Source organism: Crocodylus siamensis, chromosome 1 (genome assembly GCF_052110815.1).
Source record: "Crocodylus siamensis isolate JL-2025a chromosome 1, ASM5211081v1, whole genome shotgun sequence".
In the NCBI taxonomy this organism is placed as follows: domain Eukaryota; kingdom Metazoa; phylum Chordata; order Crocodylia; family Crocodylidae; genus Crocodylus; species Crocodylus siamensis.
The window spans coordinates 401341625-401359243 of NC_143395.1; the positions used below are offsets into that span (position 1 = coordinate 401341625).

At 42.1% G+C, this 17619-nt stretch overlaps 1 protein-coding gene across 2 annotated transcripts in view; it reads left to right on the forward strand.

Moving 5' to 3' along the window:
- SLC36A4 (solute carrier family 36 member 4) overlaps window positions 1-17619 on the forward strand; it is a 251046-nt gene that overhangs the window by 146660 nt on the left and 86767 nt on the right. The window contains exon 11 of one of the 2 annotated variants that reach the window (XM_090030583.1): window positions 10015-10495. The exons of the other annotated variant lie outside the window; for it this stretch is intronic. Coding sequence (XP_089886709.1) covers window positions 10015-10070 — 56 coding nt within the window. The 3' untranslated portion in view covers window positions 10071-10495. Of the gene's footprint in view, window positions 1-10014; window positions 10496-17619 lie in introns of those variants that run through there. 2 annotated transcript variants of the gene reach the window in all.

Below are 17619 nucleotides of genomic sequence, written 5' to 3' on the forward strand. Positions count from 1 at the left end.
TTTTGTTTTGTTTTGTTTTTTAATGTCCCAAGTTAAACCAGGCAAATCAATTCCAAATCTGTGAATCATTCAAGAACCATATTACTGCCAGCAAATATCCTCTACCCCTGCCTGGGGCTTCAGATGCTTTCAAATCATTTGGCAGACATCTTACATGCAGGTCCAAGCTAGGAGGCTTGCGGTTTGGATGCCCCAGGGTTTTGCTTGCCCTCAGCTGTACAGCCACAGGAGCAAACTAGGGGGGAGTTTCCTAGTTCCATAAAGTTGGCATAAAGCCAAGATTTTCCCACTGGAAGTGAAAGTGGGAGGCTAATGCTGCATTACCTTAGCCAGCAACCACTCCGTACCAAGAAAGTGGTTTTCCCCTGCAACGAGGAAAACCGCCGTAGTGGTCAGAGTGTTTCCCCTGCTGCAGAACATTTTGTCCATTCTTCTAAGCATGTTGTTCACAATGAGGATTGTCCATTTTCTTTGATCAGTTCTTTAAGGTCTCTTGGGTTTGTCTGAGATCCATCTGGTTAGTGATTAGCAGCAGCTCTCAGGTTTTAATTCTGCTATTGTGAGTCCTTGTCCTCATGCTGATTCTTGGTTCTTGCAGGGTGTTCCCTTCATAATTCTAACCACACCTGGTAGCAGTTCAATAAAATAAATACATGTCATTATTTAAATAAAGGTGATTTGGAACAAATCAAGTAGTAAATGTTTATGATGCAACATAATGTAAATTTCTTTACCATATTGTTATGCTTCTACCTTCTTTTTCCCTTTGTTTATTGTACTGTTGATTCTCAAATGCCCTCATGCTGTGGTGATTCTCAGCGTTCCTTTTATATTCCAAGCATCCGGAGACTCAGGAAATTAACAAAGATCACACTGATTGCAACACTTAATTTTTTTTCATTTCACCAAGGTAAAAACTGCTCATGGGTTTAAAACCACCCATTTAGAGGTTTCATTTTTCGTAAAAACTTGAGATTTTTAGTGAATAAAAATGGGTCTTGACTCTTATAATACATACAATACCTTTCAACACTTATCTGTGAGCAGATTATTTCCTGCCCTAATTGCTTGAAAACTAACATGCTAAGGCTATCATTTAGTCTTCACTGTTGACAGACATGCTTTGATATTAATAGGGACTGTTTTTTTGTCAGTTCCACTTACCAGAAACTTGCCAAGATTATTTAACATAACTCTAATTCTTCATCACCTGGCTCAAAGCTGATCTTTCAAACAGTGCAAAGCAAAGCATAATCTATGAAAAAGTACAATCTACTTATTATTTGTCAGTAGTACTCTTGTCATCAGTAACAGAAAAAAATGTCAGATGTAAATATGTGTAAAAAAGATAATGCTTCTAAAATACTAACTCATTTTTTGTAACAAATACAATGAAGTTGTGTATCCCTGTAAAGAATTCCCATTTCAGTTCCTATAGTATTGCAATACAGTATATTCCACACAACCAATAGTTGTGTGTTCCTGTAAAATATGATCTTTCATTTTTATGTAATTATATAATTATTTATATATATATATGGCACAGTAGTATTCAGCAGTCAACTGAATATCTAACTCTGAATCGACATAGCATACAGCACATAGATAAATATGACATTCACTTTCGTTCTGAAAGGAAGAATGAAAGAAAAGATTTTTCCAGAGTTATGGTTATGTAGATCAGGGAAATAACTTAATCTTCAGCTGACTCAGGCTAAACTAAAGTTGCTGCTAAAGATCGTGCTCTTAGTGGATCTTCGATTCTGAAAAAGACTAGAGTCTGAGCTAAGCAACTGTGGAATAAGAAAAGAGAAACTAAGAAGGAGCTAGGAGGCTGCAAAATTGCTATAGGTATAGCTTGTTTAGCAGACAATCGAGACCATTTAAAAAGAGAGATGATTGTTAATGTCTGTACAGTGAAAAACAATGAGGCATTAAGTCAATTGACTCTCTCAGCTGCCTGAATAGTAATACCACAGCTGCTGCACTGTGGGGCAGGAATCAAAGCAGGGTGATTCTGTCATGGGCAGAAAATTAGCTGTTCTGCTTAATGCATACACATGAATTTTGCGGGGCTGAGTTTGGTGGAAAAGGTACATGCTGTGTGTGAGAAAATATGGCATATCCAATTCCACATGAATGAATGTGCCTAAAATCAATGTGGGATGGAAATGGAAACAAAGGAGTATAAAAGGTAGTATTTTAGTTAAGTTTAAACTCCCATGTGTGTTCATTTGGAAAAAATATGGTCATTCTTTTATTTGTTCGCAAAAAGAAAAGAATGTAGGTTTTAGAAAGGCAGAGATGATTCCATAGTAACTGCTGTGGTTCAGCTGATAAAAAATGGGGAAAAGACCCTGTAGAACTGAACAAATACAATCTAAACTTCTACTGTTTTCAGATCGCACTACAAAAGCTTAATGCTCTGGTCCCACAGAGAATTTTTAAGGGATTAAAATAAATCATTTTAATCCATCACACTTTCATAAGTAAGAAAACCTGAATGAAAATATCTTGCAGATATCCGGCCTCTGTAGTATTGTTTAAATCTTAGAGCAAATTAAAGCTGTTTGATTGGAATTTATAATCTTTTTGTTTATAGACAAATGTGACCTTTAGTGATTGATAAATTAAAGTCAATTAGCTTCTGAACTAAATTTACATCTAAATTTACATCTGGATCAAGTGACTTGGTAAGAGGTAAACAAACAAACAAACAATTTACTCAAAATGTAGATTAGTTTGACTTTAAATGAGCTTTTAATATATGTTGGATTGGTTTATTTTATAATATTGAATTGTTGATTGTGCTACACCATAAGATCTGGCTATTTTGCATATTTTAAAAAAATGGCTTCAGAACAAACTGAACACAGATTGGTTAAAAGGCACAAGTTTGGTTCTCTTAAGGGGGAAATGGACATTTTTTACTTCAGAAGGTTAGAAGTTTCAGTATAAATCTGGTCATAGCATCAAGTATCAGGATAAAGGCTCATTATATAAAATGATAATGGAAATAAAAGAGCAGAAGTCTGCCTTTTCTGTGCCAGCAGCTGGAGGTAGTTTCCCCACCTCGCAGTGCTACTTGGAATCAGGGAAATGTTGTTATCCCCAAGGCTTTTAAAGATGGAAGCTGAGGCAGAAGGATGAACTTGTGAGTGGGAGTGTTGCACTGCCCCATGCCTAAATTTTGGGAACAGAAAATGTAAATCTGAGTTGGGAACTAAGCTACTTATACTTCACATGGGGAGAGTTAATTTCCTAGAATTTGCATTCACAGTCTTTTGTGCACTGAGCAGGGGACTGCCTACAACCAGCCAAAAGGAAGCATGGAAGAGGGGTGATATGGCTGAAAGCTCATGTTTTCCAGACACAAGGGTTCTCCGTGTCATCTTAAGTGCCTATGTGAAACTGGGATCTGTGGCCTGAAACCTGCACCTAAATCATCATTGCTTTGTACAAATACCTGGCTGTGTCAAGATGCAGTGCTAGCACTAGTTTTTTGGTTTGGATGCTTCCAATTTTGGTTAAAATTCATACACAGTGTTGGAAGTGGAGAACAGGCCCCAAGACTACCTACTTCCTTCCCAAGTTTCTCCACAGCCAGCAACAGTGCATCTCTGCTTTACTACTACAGGGTTGTCAGAATTGTGTAACTAGTTAAACCAGGTGTCACAGTCAGGAGGACTTGAGAGGGAATTCATCTGAGTATTCATGAGGGATGGGGCAGGTGGTGACTATTGCATTTTTTTTGAAGCATTTTTCCTTGCATACATTCATCCCCCAAATAAGGTATGCACCCTGTTTTGGGAAGGCAAAACAAAATGGATTTTTCTAGAGTCATGGCTGAATGTTGGCCATGTGGAGCAGGGGCAGAGTTCACTCAACTCTTTGCTGCTCAGCCAAAGGCTAGCAATTTAATCCTGCCACAGGCACTGCCAAATTGGCAGCAGCTTTTGGCTCAGCTGAGAAACCTGAGAAGTTATGTTCAAAAATCTTTCAGAACCGAGGAGACTGGCAGAGATCTGCTTCATTCAGCTTTTGAGTTCTAACTGGACTGTATTTGACTCCAGGACAAGTACATTTTCCCCCTCCCATCACAGACAAATGTGTATCTACTTTTCTCCCCAGGAGCAGACTTTTCTGTTCTCAGTATGGAGTTACCTAACTGTTATTTATTTGAGGCCAACAAAAAGTGTCTGTGGGTGTTTCAAGCCGTAACTGACTTTTCTGTATCCTTGTTATGCATCTAAATTGGTAGTGGTAGTGACAGAGAGAAACCTCTAACTTTTGACTGAGCACCAAGAGGAGGGCAAGTGAGTTTGGGAACTAGACTCTGTCCTACCTGCACGTAGCTGGGAAGGGAGCATAACCTCAGGAAGCCATTCCAGTGTTCCTTTGCCTCCATTCTGGCATGGAAGTCATCTTCCTTGCTTAAAACATGCATCCTAATCTGGATGGATAGTTTTTGGGGAAAAGCTATGTGTAGCATGTGAGTAACTGTGTTACTTGAGCATGTAGAACTAGTAAATATACTGCAGCCAGGCACTAACAGATACAGCTTCTTACTAAGAATGAGCTTAAGTGGATTTATATGAGCACAGCTTTTATCTTCTTTGAAAAGCAGTCCTTAAATTCATTATTTTGTAGCTTTCATCTGGAGATTCACAACCAACTTATATGATATAGTTCTATGCAATACAACAGTATTAAGCCCTTTAAGGGGTAAATTCTTTGCAGACCTGATACCAGTTGATTTGCACCCTCATAGAAGTTGGCCCTTATGTTTTGTAATTGGGTGTCTGAGACATCTGGGGAACTAGTCGAGAATCAAAGAGTTGGAAGTTTGAACTCTTGTTTCTTGGATAACAAATCTGTTTGTTTATTACCTCATTCATGTGCTCAGATAAACTTTACTTTTCATTTAACCCCTGTTCTGGGTTGGGTCAACACTGGGTTGTCCAGGCATATTTTCCATCTAATGTACCCTGGCATGCATGAAGGGGCATGAAAAGTTCAAAGCAGAACAATTCTATTGCCTGCATCCTGGGTACAGTTATTTGAAGAGAGACAGTGTGTTTTTCAACAACATTGTAGCTGAGAGACTGCTGGGCAACATTGGAACAACGTGTTCCTTTTGTTGGCAGTGGGGTTTTGGCTGCTATTGTGATGCTGAACATTTATGTTGCATTTTTTATTTTAGATTGCACAGCCTAGCTGATTCCCCTGGAATCTTACACTGGTTTGAGAATAAGGGCACCTATTTGGCTTGGATCATGTTCATCTATTCAGCTATAATCTCTCACTCTTTCTTCATGTTGTTGCTTTTCCAGTTTCTCCTGGCATCCTACAAGGTTCTTTCTTGGATCTATTGTTATCTAGCATATGCATGATTCCTGGGGGTAATGTGAAATCATAGATTATTATTACTTTCTTATGCAGATAATGCATACATTTGTTTGAGGGTTCTTTCGTTCTAATTCGGTAAGATCTTTTCTCTGATCTTTCCCAGCTTCAGTTAGTGATCTCCACCTAGGCTAGTTTGTTCATAGTATTAGTAGAAAACCAATCACCCAAACATGGTTGTTTTTAATTTTCTGTTCTTAACTTTTCCTTTTTTCTGAGCCTGATATGAGAGGCATTAAATACCTGTTTCTGCTTTTGCAATGCCCTAGTGCACTTTTGCTCTGCCAGTGAGGCATAACCTGAAAGTAGATCAGGAGAGGAAATTCAGCAATGTTCAGTAGTCTCTAAACTCCATTAGTTTCACTGGAAACCTCTCCCATTCTTCTTCCTGCTGTAGTCTACTGCCTCTGCTCCTTTTAGAAGCTCCTTAGCCTTGTCTTCCTGTTTGCAAGCAGGGTTGCAGGAATAATCAATAGTGTGGGTGTTCAGTCCCAGGAATCAATTCCTTGGCTTGATTAGCCTAAAATGGCTTATAGAGTAGAGTTTTGTAATCGTAAGTTCCTCTGGCTCAGCTAATGCCATTTAATTACATACTGATAATCGTATACTGATACTCACTCAAGGGGGACCAGCCCAATATAGCAGATTTTATCACTTTACAATTACAATTTCAATGCAATTTTTAACAATGGTCCAGGATGTAATTTCATTTTACAGGGAGTACATTCCTTAAGGGTTTAAAAGTATAAAATATAAAATACAAAATACCATGGTTAAGATGAGACAGATGAAATATAAAAATGCACTGTGAGAAAAATATAAAAATGCAATTTGAGGTAGTGAGGATCAAAGGCTACTGGGGACAGTAAGTGAGTTAGGTTAGCACCAGGATGTATTTACTGTCTTTGAAGTGGATATTTTAGTTCTTTTGTTTTCTTTAGTGACACTGAGCTTAATTGATATGTAGAGGTAGTTTCTAGGTTTCTCCTACAGAAGGCCACTTCAGCTTTCTGGCTTGCTCTGGGCCTTGCCACACCCATGCAATGAGTGAGCTAGGTCTCTGCCAGTACTTAGAAGGAAAAAGAAATGCACAAAATAGGGGGGCAGGGTGCAGGCAAGAAGGGGCTTCTGTTATATTAATGTCCAGAAGGGAACTGTACAAAGGGGGCTTTCTGCTACAAACAATCCAGCTCCATCCTCTTTTGAACGCTCCTTCAGGTAGTTGTAGGCTGCTATTAAATCCCCCTCACTCTTCTCTTCTCTAAACCAAATAAGCCCAGCTCCCTCAGCCTGTCCTCATAAGTCATTGGTGCACGGTCATTTAGTACTTGTATAAACAAGTACTAAGTGAGTGTGCAGTAACCCACATTATTGTGCAGTAGCACCGACAAAAAGCATTTTGTGATGCTGACTGCTCAGTAACCTGAGACTACTGTACAGTAGCATCACATCATAGTTTCTGCCACATGCTACTGCACAGTGTACCTCTAGACACAGGCACTGTGGTGGGCCCAAACACCCCTTTTTATATAGTGCTGGGATTGAGATGTATGGTTAAGCCTCACAGACAATCAGTGGACATGTTCTGCACCAGCCAACACATTGAGAGGTGGAAAGAGAAGCTGAAAACAGGCAAGGGTGTGCAAGAAATAATAAGAGTTGCTTTTTTTAAAGCACAAGGATGGGAGGTCATCTCAACCCTCACAGAGTTCACTGCATGGCCTGTGCTTTAGCTTTCTATGTTGTTAACAACTAATTCAGTAGTTCAGAAGGATTTTAAAAATAGCCTTATGAACTCTTCCTAAGGTACTAAATAACTCAGTCAAATTAAGTAAGAAATTTCTTAATAGTTTTTCATCAAATAATTCATACCAAACACAGAACATTTTCAGGGTTCTTAAAATTGAGGCACTTTTTCATGTTAAGGCTGTGTTATCCTTTCATTTGGAGAGAGATCTGTGCTTTTCATACCTCTGCACTCCAGAGACCCTAGTGTATACAGTGATCTAATCTCTCTGCTTTTTAAGGGCCTACTTGCACACATAGGACCCATAGGACAAAAAAGAATGCTTTGGAACCTATGCCGGTATAAGCATGTCACTAACTCAGGGCCCATGTGATTAGCTTGTGGGTAAATGTGAGACATTATGTTCAGAAATCACTTAGAAACAGCATCACAGAGACTGGCTTCACTGAGTATTTGAATTCTAACTGGACAGGACTGTGTACTAGCAGTGTAGGACAAGGACATAGTTTTCTCCAGCCAACATAGGCAAATGTATACCTACTTTTCTTCACAGGAACAGTATTTTCTGTATCAACATGAACTCTTTTTTTCATAGAATTGATAGAGAATGAGGTTTGGAAGGGACCCCAGGAGGTCATCTACTCCAACCCCCTGCTCAAAGCAGGACTATCCCCAGTTAGATCATCCCAGCAAAGGCTTTGTCTCCCTAGGTCTTAAATGCCTCTAAGGATGGAGATTTCACAACCTTTCTGGGTAACCTGTTCCAGTGATTTACTACCCTCCTTGTGAGTTTTTTTTTTCCCCTAATATCTAACCTAAATTTCCTTTGCTGCAACTTAAGACCATTGCTCCTTATTCTGTCATCTACCACCACTGAGAACAGTTTCACCCTATCCTCTTTGTTAGTCCCCCTTCAGGTAGTTGAAGGCTAAATCCCCTCTCAGTCTTATCTTTTCCAGGCTAAATAAGCCCAGTTCCCTCAGTCTCCTCAAAAGTCAAGAGCACCAGCCCTCTAATAATTTTTGTTGCCCTTCGCTGGATGCTATCAATTTTTGTCTACATCCTTTCTGTAAGGGTGGGAGGGGGGAAAAACTGGACATAGTAGTCCAGATGGGGCCTTACCAGTGCAGAATGGAGGGGAAGAATCACTTCCCTCGATCTGCTGGCAACACTCCTACTAATACAGCCCAGTATGCCATTAGCCTTCTTGGCAACAAGGGCACACTGTCAGCTCATATTCAGCTTCTTGTCCACTGTAACCCCCAGGTCCTTTTCTGCAGAGTTTCTGCCTAGCCAGTTGGTCACCAGCCTGTACATGGGATTGATCTGCCCTAAGTTCAGGACTTTGCGCTTGTCCTTATTAAACCTCATGAGATTTCTTTTGGTCCAATCCTCCAATTTGTTCAGGGCTCTGAATCTTATCCCTGCTCTCCAGCATATCCACTACTCCCCCCAGCTGTGTGTCATCTGCTAACTTGCTGAGGGTGTACTCCATCCCTTCATCCAGGTCACTGATGAAGATGTTGAACAAAACTGATTCCTGAGACACTCCACTTGACACAAGCTGCCAATTAGAAAACAGGCCATTGATTACTACCCTCTGAGCCTTATAGTCCAGCCAGTTCTTTATCCACCTTACAGTCCATTCATCCAACCTGGACTTTCTTAGCTTGCTTGTGAGAATGTTGTGGGAGACCCTATCAAAAGTCTAACTAAAGTCAAGGTATATCACTTCCATGGCTCTCCCTCCTTCGACAGAGCCAGTCGTTTCTTCATGGAAAGCAATCAGGTTGATCAGGCATGACTTGTCCTTAGGGAATCCATGATGAGTATTTTTAATCACCTTCTCCAAGCGCTTAAAAATAAATTTCCTTTTGGACCTGTTCCATGATTTTTCCAGGGACTGAGGTGAAAATGACTGGTCTGTAGTTCCCTGGATCGTCCTCCTTCCCTTTCTTAAAGATGGGTATTATATTTGCTCTTTTCCCAATATCCAGGACCTCTCCCAATCTCCACGACTTTTCAAAGATAGTGACCAGCAGCTCTGCAGTTACATCGGCCAACTCCCTCAGCACCTTCGGGTGCATTGCTTCTGGCCCCATGGACTTGTACACATGCAGAATTTCTAAATAGTCCCTAACCTTTTCTTTCATATTTTGCCTGATTTGTCCTCAAAATTGTTGTTCATTTGAGGCCAGTGTACAATATTTGTGGGATTTCTCAGAATTTTCAAACGGTAACTGACCTTTATGTATCTTTTTTAATATATTTTTCCATAATGCTTCAGGGATTGTAATGAGGCCTGAGCAGAGATCCAGACTTAGTCAGCCTCTATCAGGGTAGTCCATTCCCTAAACAGGCACCACTTGCAGCAAGCCCAGAGAAGCATCCTGATCTTTTCTAGGCTGAGCAAGACAGTCAGGGTGGTCAGTCCTCTGAAGCCACAGGCAATAGGCCTCACCAGCTCCAGCCCTTAAAACCCAGGCCCAGCTCGCAGTATCCTTGTCCTGGTACAGGCAAAAGGTCTTGCTCCTTACCTTCTCTGTGCTCCTTTACTGGCTCTCTGGTTTTGAAAATGTACAAAGAAAAAGGAGGCAAATGGACAGTGGAAACCAGGGGTAGTCAGCAAGGAGGGATACACAAGAATAGCTCCTACTGATTGGTGATGTATAGGGGGTGCACGTGGATGCAGATGCACCCCCTGAGATTGGTGGTGCACCCCCTGATGAGCATGATGCCAGTAACTACTGTCTGGACTTTTTGCCAGTTAAATGTGGGCTGGGGGTTTTCACAAAATAAGTGTGCAGGTTGAGGGAGTGGCTTTTTTTTCTATTTAATAACTAATATTTCTATATCAACAGATCGCTTAAGAGAAGACCAAGAGAGAAATAGCAATCAAAATTATTTTTGCGGTTAATCAGAGAACAAAGTGAATACATGCAAAATGGAACAAATTTGATGAACAATCAGGTATCAGTTTTAGATAGTTACTTTTCTGAGCAAAATTACACTTGAATGGTTATACTTTATTATTCAGTGTATACATCTACTTATTTTTCCTTCAAAAGAACAAGAGAAAACACACTTGACTGTTGTGCAGGGTCAACCTGTAATCAGGCCCTCTACAGACTTTACTTTTATACTTGAAGTAATTTTGAGCATACAATAAAAACTCCAAGTCAGAATCTTTTCCACACACTTTTTTTATTTTAGTGTATTTAAATCTAGGTCCTTTTTTTTTTGATCATTTGAGTCTCCTTTATGATTTTATAAGGACAAGGTTCTTATACATACTGTTATAATGTAACTATCAATTTATATTCTGAGTAAAAGTTGTTTTGCTAAAAGTGAACCTGAAATTGGGGACAGGGGGAGGGGTCAGCATCTATATGGGGCTGACATATATAAACAGAAAAATATATATGAATGCTCATGAAAGCAAGAGGCATTTAGGATTGCAATTACAGTTTATAGATATACAACAGAATTTAATTTTATACTTATTTCTTCAATTTTTGTCCATTAATCCTGAACATAAACTCATTAATTACTGCTAGGTATCTTTTTTAGCACATTGCAATGCAATTAGAAAAAGAAAATGTAAAATGTGACCCATAAAGGGAAAAAAATAATTTTGATTGCTTAGTTACTGTCCTGCATTATTCAATTTATTTTAAACACTGATTTTGAATTACAACAAGGCTGTGCAATATGTGCTATGTTTGAAAGTGTCTTCTAGTGAGAGAGTGTACCTGTAAGAGATCGTGACAAGCATGGTCTTCTTCGTCCTAAGAAGTTCTCTCTTCCCCTGCCCCCCTGCTGTGTTACTTGTAGAGCTGTCTGCCAAGTAGACATCACTTTTTTCACTTTCTGATTTTCCAACTTGGCATGGCAGTAGAATGGTGGAATTTATCCTAACTTGGAGATGCAGTTGAACATTTCTGACCTAAGGGCATGTATTTCCAATGAATAGTTCTGGCTGTTTGGTGTGTGCGCAGAGGTGTACCTGGGCACTGCTGCACCCTAGGTAGTAGCAAAGTGTCATAGGCTAAGTTGTCAGCAGTGGCAGCTGGGCTGGTAGCACAGTGGCCACTGTTTTGCAGCTGCTCCAAACATGGTGTCTGTGGGCTGGTGTCCCAATCGCTACCTTCCCCCACCCCCCTTAGCTATGCTAATGTATCTTTTTCTGTCCCAAGAAGAGGGCATGCTCAGTCTATTGAATAACATGTAAACATGTTAGAAGAGGGTGCAGTTTAGGTGGCTGCAGAAGTAAATTTAGGCTAAAAGTGGTATAGAGGGTCTCAAGTAAGAGACCCTCTATACCACTTGGGAGGAAGTTAGGGATTGCTGCCATAAAAACTACACCACCCATTTTCTCCTGCTCTGCCAAAATCTTGAAGCCTTCTAGTGCAGTGTGTCTTGGATGCGCCCCACACACTCCTCAGTTTTGGACATGTTCATGAGAGAGGTCTTGTGTGAACCCAGACCTGCTCCAGTAACAGCTACATGACATTTTTTCAACATGCAGCGTGTACAGAGAGGGAGTGAATAGGTCTGATACGATTTCATGGTGGGGCTCATAGCATCAGTGTAGGTGTGTCCTAAATGGCCACTAGTTGCTTAATAATACTATATGTTGCACTCCTTTGGTTCTCAAAACTAAGCATCATAACACTTGAAATTTCAATTGGAAAAGAGAAGTCTCTTGTGAGAATCGTCACCTCAATTTTCTAGAGTTCAGAATGTTGCTTTCTTAAAAATGCAGTTCCGTTGCAGCTCCTCCCTTTAACCTTTGTCATGTCACCTTTCAGCCTCCCTCCCCTGCATGCAGCATAAAAAGAAATTCAACCAGAATTATGGGATATACTTATGCGAGCATCATCTACCTGGGCAGTGGGACACCATTTGTTTTCCTGCCAAGTAGGGAAACTACAGGCCTTTTGAGAGGCAGAACAGCAAGTGTTTCAGGGTTATAAATACATTTTTAATTAAGAAAAGCAGTGAGACAAATACCAAATGTTTCATTTAAAGAAGGAAACATTTATATTGCTAATAGGAGGCTTTAAGGCAAGGTATAAATCGCCATATTTTCTCACAAACCCTGCATCCCCAAATAAGAGATGAACCTTGTTGCGGGGGCGGGGGGGGGTGGTCAGAATGTAACAAAGAAGATTTTTCCAGAGGCATGGCCTAGAGCTGGCTTTTTCAGGACAGGCAGTGCTGCAAGGTGGCTGCCAGGTTCTTTCTGAGATAGCAAGCAGGCGGGCTGAAATGCGTTGTTAACACTTCACAGGTACTCTCAAATTGGCAGTAGGCTTGGGCTGTTCATTTAGCTGCTCAGCAAAAAACTGTTACCAATTTAAGAGCAGCTCTGAAAGGGTTAACACCCTTCCTGCCTGAGAGTAGCTGGTAGCCTTTTGCAGCAGTGCTTTTACTCCTCCATTCTTCTATTCCAGTGAAGAAAAGTCAGCCTCTGGATGTAAGAAACACCCCCCTCCCTCATTTTGGAGAACTGATTTCAAATACAGTTTCCCAAAGTGCAAACATTTAACTTCAGACATGTTCAAAATGAGATTACCATTCTATATTGTTTTAATAATTACCAGGGATCCTTGTTTTCTCTGATTAAAAATTGCAAATTCTCTGATTAAAAACCCCAAATCCATGACAAAAATTAAAGGCCCTCCACAGCACTGCTGGTGCCCTGCACTCCCCCCACCCCCCACAGCCTCAACAGCCCTCCTGATGCCCCTCACAACAGACACGCAGGCACAGACATACAGACACAGAGGCACACGCAGACACTGACACCCACCTCAGCAGCTAAGTGTGTGTTGGGGGAAAAGGAAGGTGCTGGGGGAATAGATCAAGAATGGGGGGAGCATGCTCCTGTGCCCACTCCCAGGAGCGAGGGCAGGGGTGCCATTTTGAGGGCTACCCATGCACTGGCCCACCTGACAGGGGGTTCACACATGGAGGCCACCACTGCAACTCTGCCACTGCACCCTGTGCTACCATCCCACAGCCACCTGCACAGCTTTGTGGGCAAGTGGCGCAAGGCATGGCAGCTGCAGTGCTGTGGCAACCAACATGTGCGGGTCACATACGTGCCACCTGGCCAGGGCGTGGAAAGGGGGGCTTACATGCAGCAGCCGCCACTACACCACTGCTTATGCCTTGCGACTGGCTATATGTGGAGTGGCAGCTGTGTGCTGGCTGGGGGGGCTATGCAGGCAAGTGCTGCCACCGTGGAGCCATGGCCTTTGCCCCTGGATCCTAGAGGGAAGTGGGGCTTAGAGGCTGTGCGGCAGGGCTGGGGAAGATGGTTGGGGGCTGAGGGAGCAGGGGGTGCTGTCGGCTCCAGACAGCACACTACAGCTGGGAGCAGGGCCAGGGGTAAGGGCAAGGGTGCCCCTCTGTGGGGGGTGCTTTGCGGGCAAGTGATGTGGGGCGCAGTGTGGTGGTGCCCACCATGTGTGGTTTCAAATGATGTACCTTTTCTGAAATCTAAAAATGTAAAAATGAATACTGAAATGATCTTTAACATGGTAAATAAGTGCTGCTTTATACTGATTCTCTAGGGTAAGATCTTTACCATGTAATAATGAAGTCTTCTTTTAAACACAGAACTTACAGATATTACCAATAAGATGTTGAAACTTCCATGATAACATTTTTTGATGTAAATATTCTAAATGTTGAGACCTTCACTTTGGTATCCACACCTTAGGAAATAAGTGTTACTAAAGGCTAAGTACAGATCTTACACCTATCATGCTTTAAGAACATAGAAAGCACTTTAAAGCTGTAGCTGAACAGATGTTCATGGCTCTTACAGTACAATCCTCCACTTGTAAAGTGGGCTAAGTTAGCCCTCAATGAATGAGGTATTGTGCTAAAAGACATACAAAAAACTAGAACTCTTGGTTCCAAAATGATAACTTTTATTAGACCAACTGGAAAATGAGAAGAAAATTGTCCTTTTCTGCAAGCTTTTGGGATCGAAGTCCCTTCGTCAGGCTCTGGGAAAAGTGTAGATGGTACAAGATGGTAAAAAGTCCCCATAGGTAGTAAATAAACTTCATTTTTGCACAGAGGGAGCTGAAGATGGAAGTCTGTCCCTCAGTCTTCGTGAGCTGTGCTGAGTAGCTCTTTGATGTGTTGATCAGGTAGAATTCCTTCCCTGGAGGTGTCAGATGGCAGGCAGGGAGGCAAAAAAACTTCCTTGTTGTTCTGCAATGAAGTTTAAAATTCAAAATTGGCTGAAATTCGGCATCTTCTGTGTAGCCGAATTTGGTACTTGGTAGCCGTGTTGGTCTGAGACAAAAAGACATACAAAAAACTAGAACTCTTGGTTCCGAAATGATACCTTTTATTACACCAACTGGAAAATGGCAAAGCACTTTCTGGTGGAGCACTTTATTGAATGACTTTGCCAGATCCTGAGGGTTAACTTAAGCCCAATTGCTGCCATCTCAGGCAGCATTGCATAGGGCTGTGCTTCAGTCCAGCTGCCTGAGTGCTGGGCTGGCCCTGACCGCTGTGTGCTGCTGCCTGGCTGTGGAGGCTGCAGGGGAAAGGTCCTGGCTCTGCGCCCCTCCAGCAGCCCCATCCCTGTGGTGCACCTTCTGCCTGACCAGGGCTGCTGCAGGAACACAGAGCCCAGATTCCTTTCTCCTGCAGTACTTCCCCCCACCCAGGCTGGTTGTTGGGGAAGGAGTCTTGGGTGTTTCTCTCTGCAGCAGCCGTGGCCCCATGGTGTGCTGCTGCCTGTCCAGGGCAGGTTGTGTGGGATTAGGTTTGGTGTTTCTCCCCAGCAGTGGCTGCTGATAGTTACCAGCTGGTGCAGGAGGTGGCAGGGAGGTATGTGGACAGGCCGGGGAGAGGAACCACTCCAGCAGCCTCCTGAGAGGCATGTGGGAGCACCCCCAGTGGCCCATGCACATAGGCTCTGATTTCCACCACCCTCCATCACACAGTAAACATCTGTTTGGTTTGCTCACACCCTAACTTATAGTGCATTAAGTAAAGTGTGATAGAGTACTTCTGCCAGGGGCTTTTTGAGCATCTGTATTTAGCTTAAATGTCTAATTTCCTGACTGTAGTGATTAAATTGGTAGAAATGCTGCAGCTGTAGGTGAGTGCAGATTTTGCTTAACCAAACTATATGTTCTTTCTATTTAAATGCTTTGTATCTTAAGAAAAACAACTTCCAAGAACAAGTGTTTAAAGTTAGGTACAAGAATCTTGGCTGACTTGAAAAAAGTGCTGATCCACTCACCAAGGCTAGCTAAGGTCCAGTGGAGCTAATGGGTGCTCACCACTTCTGAAAATTAGGCAAATATGTAGATTTAACTCTTGTTTTTCTGACTCGAAGCCAAGAAGTTTACGATAATTATTGTTAATTCATAGGAAAGGTGTAGGCAGACAAGGTTCTGTGGGTGAATCTGATATCTTTTATTAGACCAACTTAAATAGTTGGAAAACAATTATTAAGCAAGCTTTTGGGTTCAAAAACCCTTCGTCAGGCTAAGGAAGTTTCAGCAGTTGGTGTGAGCTCTTCCTGGATGGAATGAAAAGTAAAGAAGCCAGAGGCTGGGCTGGTCTGCATGCAAGACAGGCAGTCAGTGGAAATGTAGATTGAGGAGTCAATGGGTGAGAGACAGGCTGGCGGGGGGGGGGGCGTGGAGAGAGAGAAGGGGGATGTGAATAGTGCAGAGGTACCTAGGGAGTCAGATGTCAGGCAAGTTATAATGTGTCATAAATCCAATGTCTGTATTTAGTCCATGTTTTTTAGTATCCAGGAGGCTGAAGAAGTGGTGTTCATAGGCTTGTCTCTGGGAAGAGTTTTGTAAGTTTCCTTTGAGGATCAGGACTGAGAGACAGTGGTTTTCTTGTGAGAAATGTGCCCCCACAGGTAATTGGGTATTTCTGTCTTTGATGGATTTCCGGTGTGCGTTCATTCTAGTGTGCAGTTGTTGTTTGGTCTCTTCTACGAATTTTCTATCTGGGCATTTGGTGCATTGGATGAGATATATGACATTTCTGGAGGTGCAGATGTCATATCCAGGAATGGTGATGGCTCTGTTGTGGGGTGCAGTAATTGTGGGGGTGGTGGAGATGTGTTGGCAGGTTTTGCATTTTTTGTCAGGGCATGGTCTGGATCCTCTTGGTGTGTTCTGGGCTTGAGGAAGTTTGCTTCTGGTGATGAGGTTAGCAAGGTTCGGTGCTTGTTTGAAAGCTAGGATGGGTGGATCTGGGAAGATCTTTTTAAGAATAGGGTCTCCTTCTAATATGGGTTGCAATTGTTTGAGGATTTTCCATAAGGTTCGAGGGAGGGGTGATTTGTCATAACCAGCGGTGTGCAATTTGTGGGGGGTTTTCTTCTGTACTGCAGCAGTTCTTCCCGTGGTATCTGGGTGGCTCTTTCAGACATGTGATCTATCTCTCTGGAGAAGTGTCCTTGTTGGGGGAAAGCGTTTTTTAAATTGGTGAGGTGGTAATCCCAGGTGTTTTCTTCAGTGCAAATTTGGTGGTATCTGAGGGCTTGGCTGTATATCACAGCTTTCTTGGTGCGTTTCGGGTGATTGCTGGTTCTGTGCAGATATGTATGTTGGTCTGTGGGTTTCTTGTATAACGTGGTCTGTATTTTATCATTCCAAATACTAATCATGTCTAAAAAGGAGATGTTGGTGCTGGAGTATTCTAGAGAAAGTTGGATGGAGGGATGGTGATTGTTGAATTTCTGATAGAACTCAGTCAGAGATTGTAGTTTTCAGTCCAAATGATGTAGATGTCATCGATGTATCTTAAGTATAATAAGGTTTTGATGGTGCAGTTCTTGAGGAAGTCTTCTTCCAGGTGGCTCATAAAAAGGTTGGCATACTGTGGGGCCATTTTGGTGCCCATAGCTGTTCCCATCATCTGGAGGAAGTGTTGATTATTAAAAGTGAAATTGTAGTGTGTGAGGATGAAGTGTATAAGGTCAGTAATATCTTTAGGTCTGTATTCTGAGTTATCATCTTGTTCCTGTAGATATGTAAGGCAGGCTTGGATGCCATCCTAGTGTGGGATGTTGCTATATAGGCTGGTAACATCCATGGTGGCTAGGAGGGTGTTGCTGGGAAAGGTGGTCTATGTTTTTAAGTTTCCGTAAAAAGTCTGTAGTGTCAGGTACAAAACTTGCTTTGTGGGTGACGAGCAGTTTTAGGATTGATTCAACTAAACCTGATATTTCCTTGGTTAGGGTCCCTAATCCGGGGACGTTTTACATGCTCCCCAAAATCCACAAACGAGGGAACCCTGGCAGACCTATCATATCCAACCATGGGACCCCCCAGCCTGTCTCTCAGCCATTGACTCCTCAGTCTACATTTTCACTGACTACTTGTCTTGTATGCACACCAGCCCAGCCTCTGGCTTCTTTAGTTTTCATTCCATCCAGGAAGAGCACACACCAACTGCTG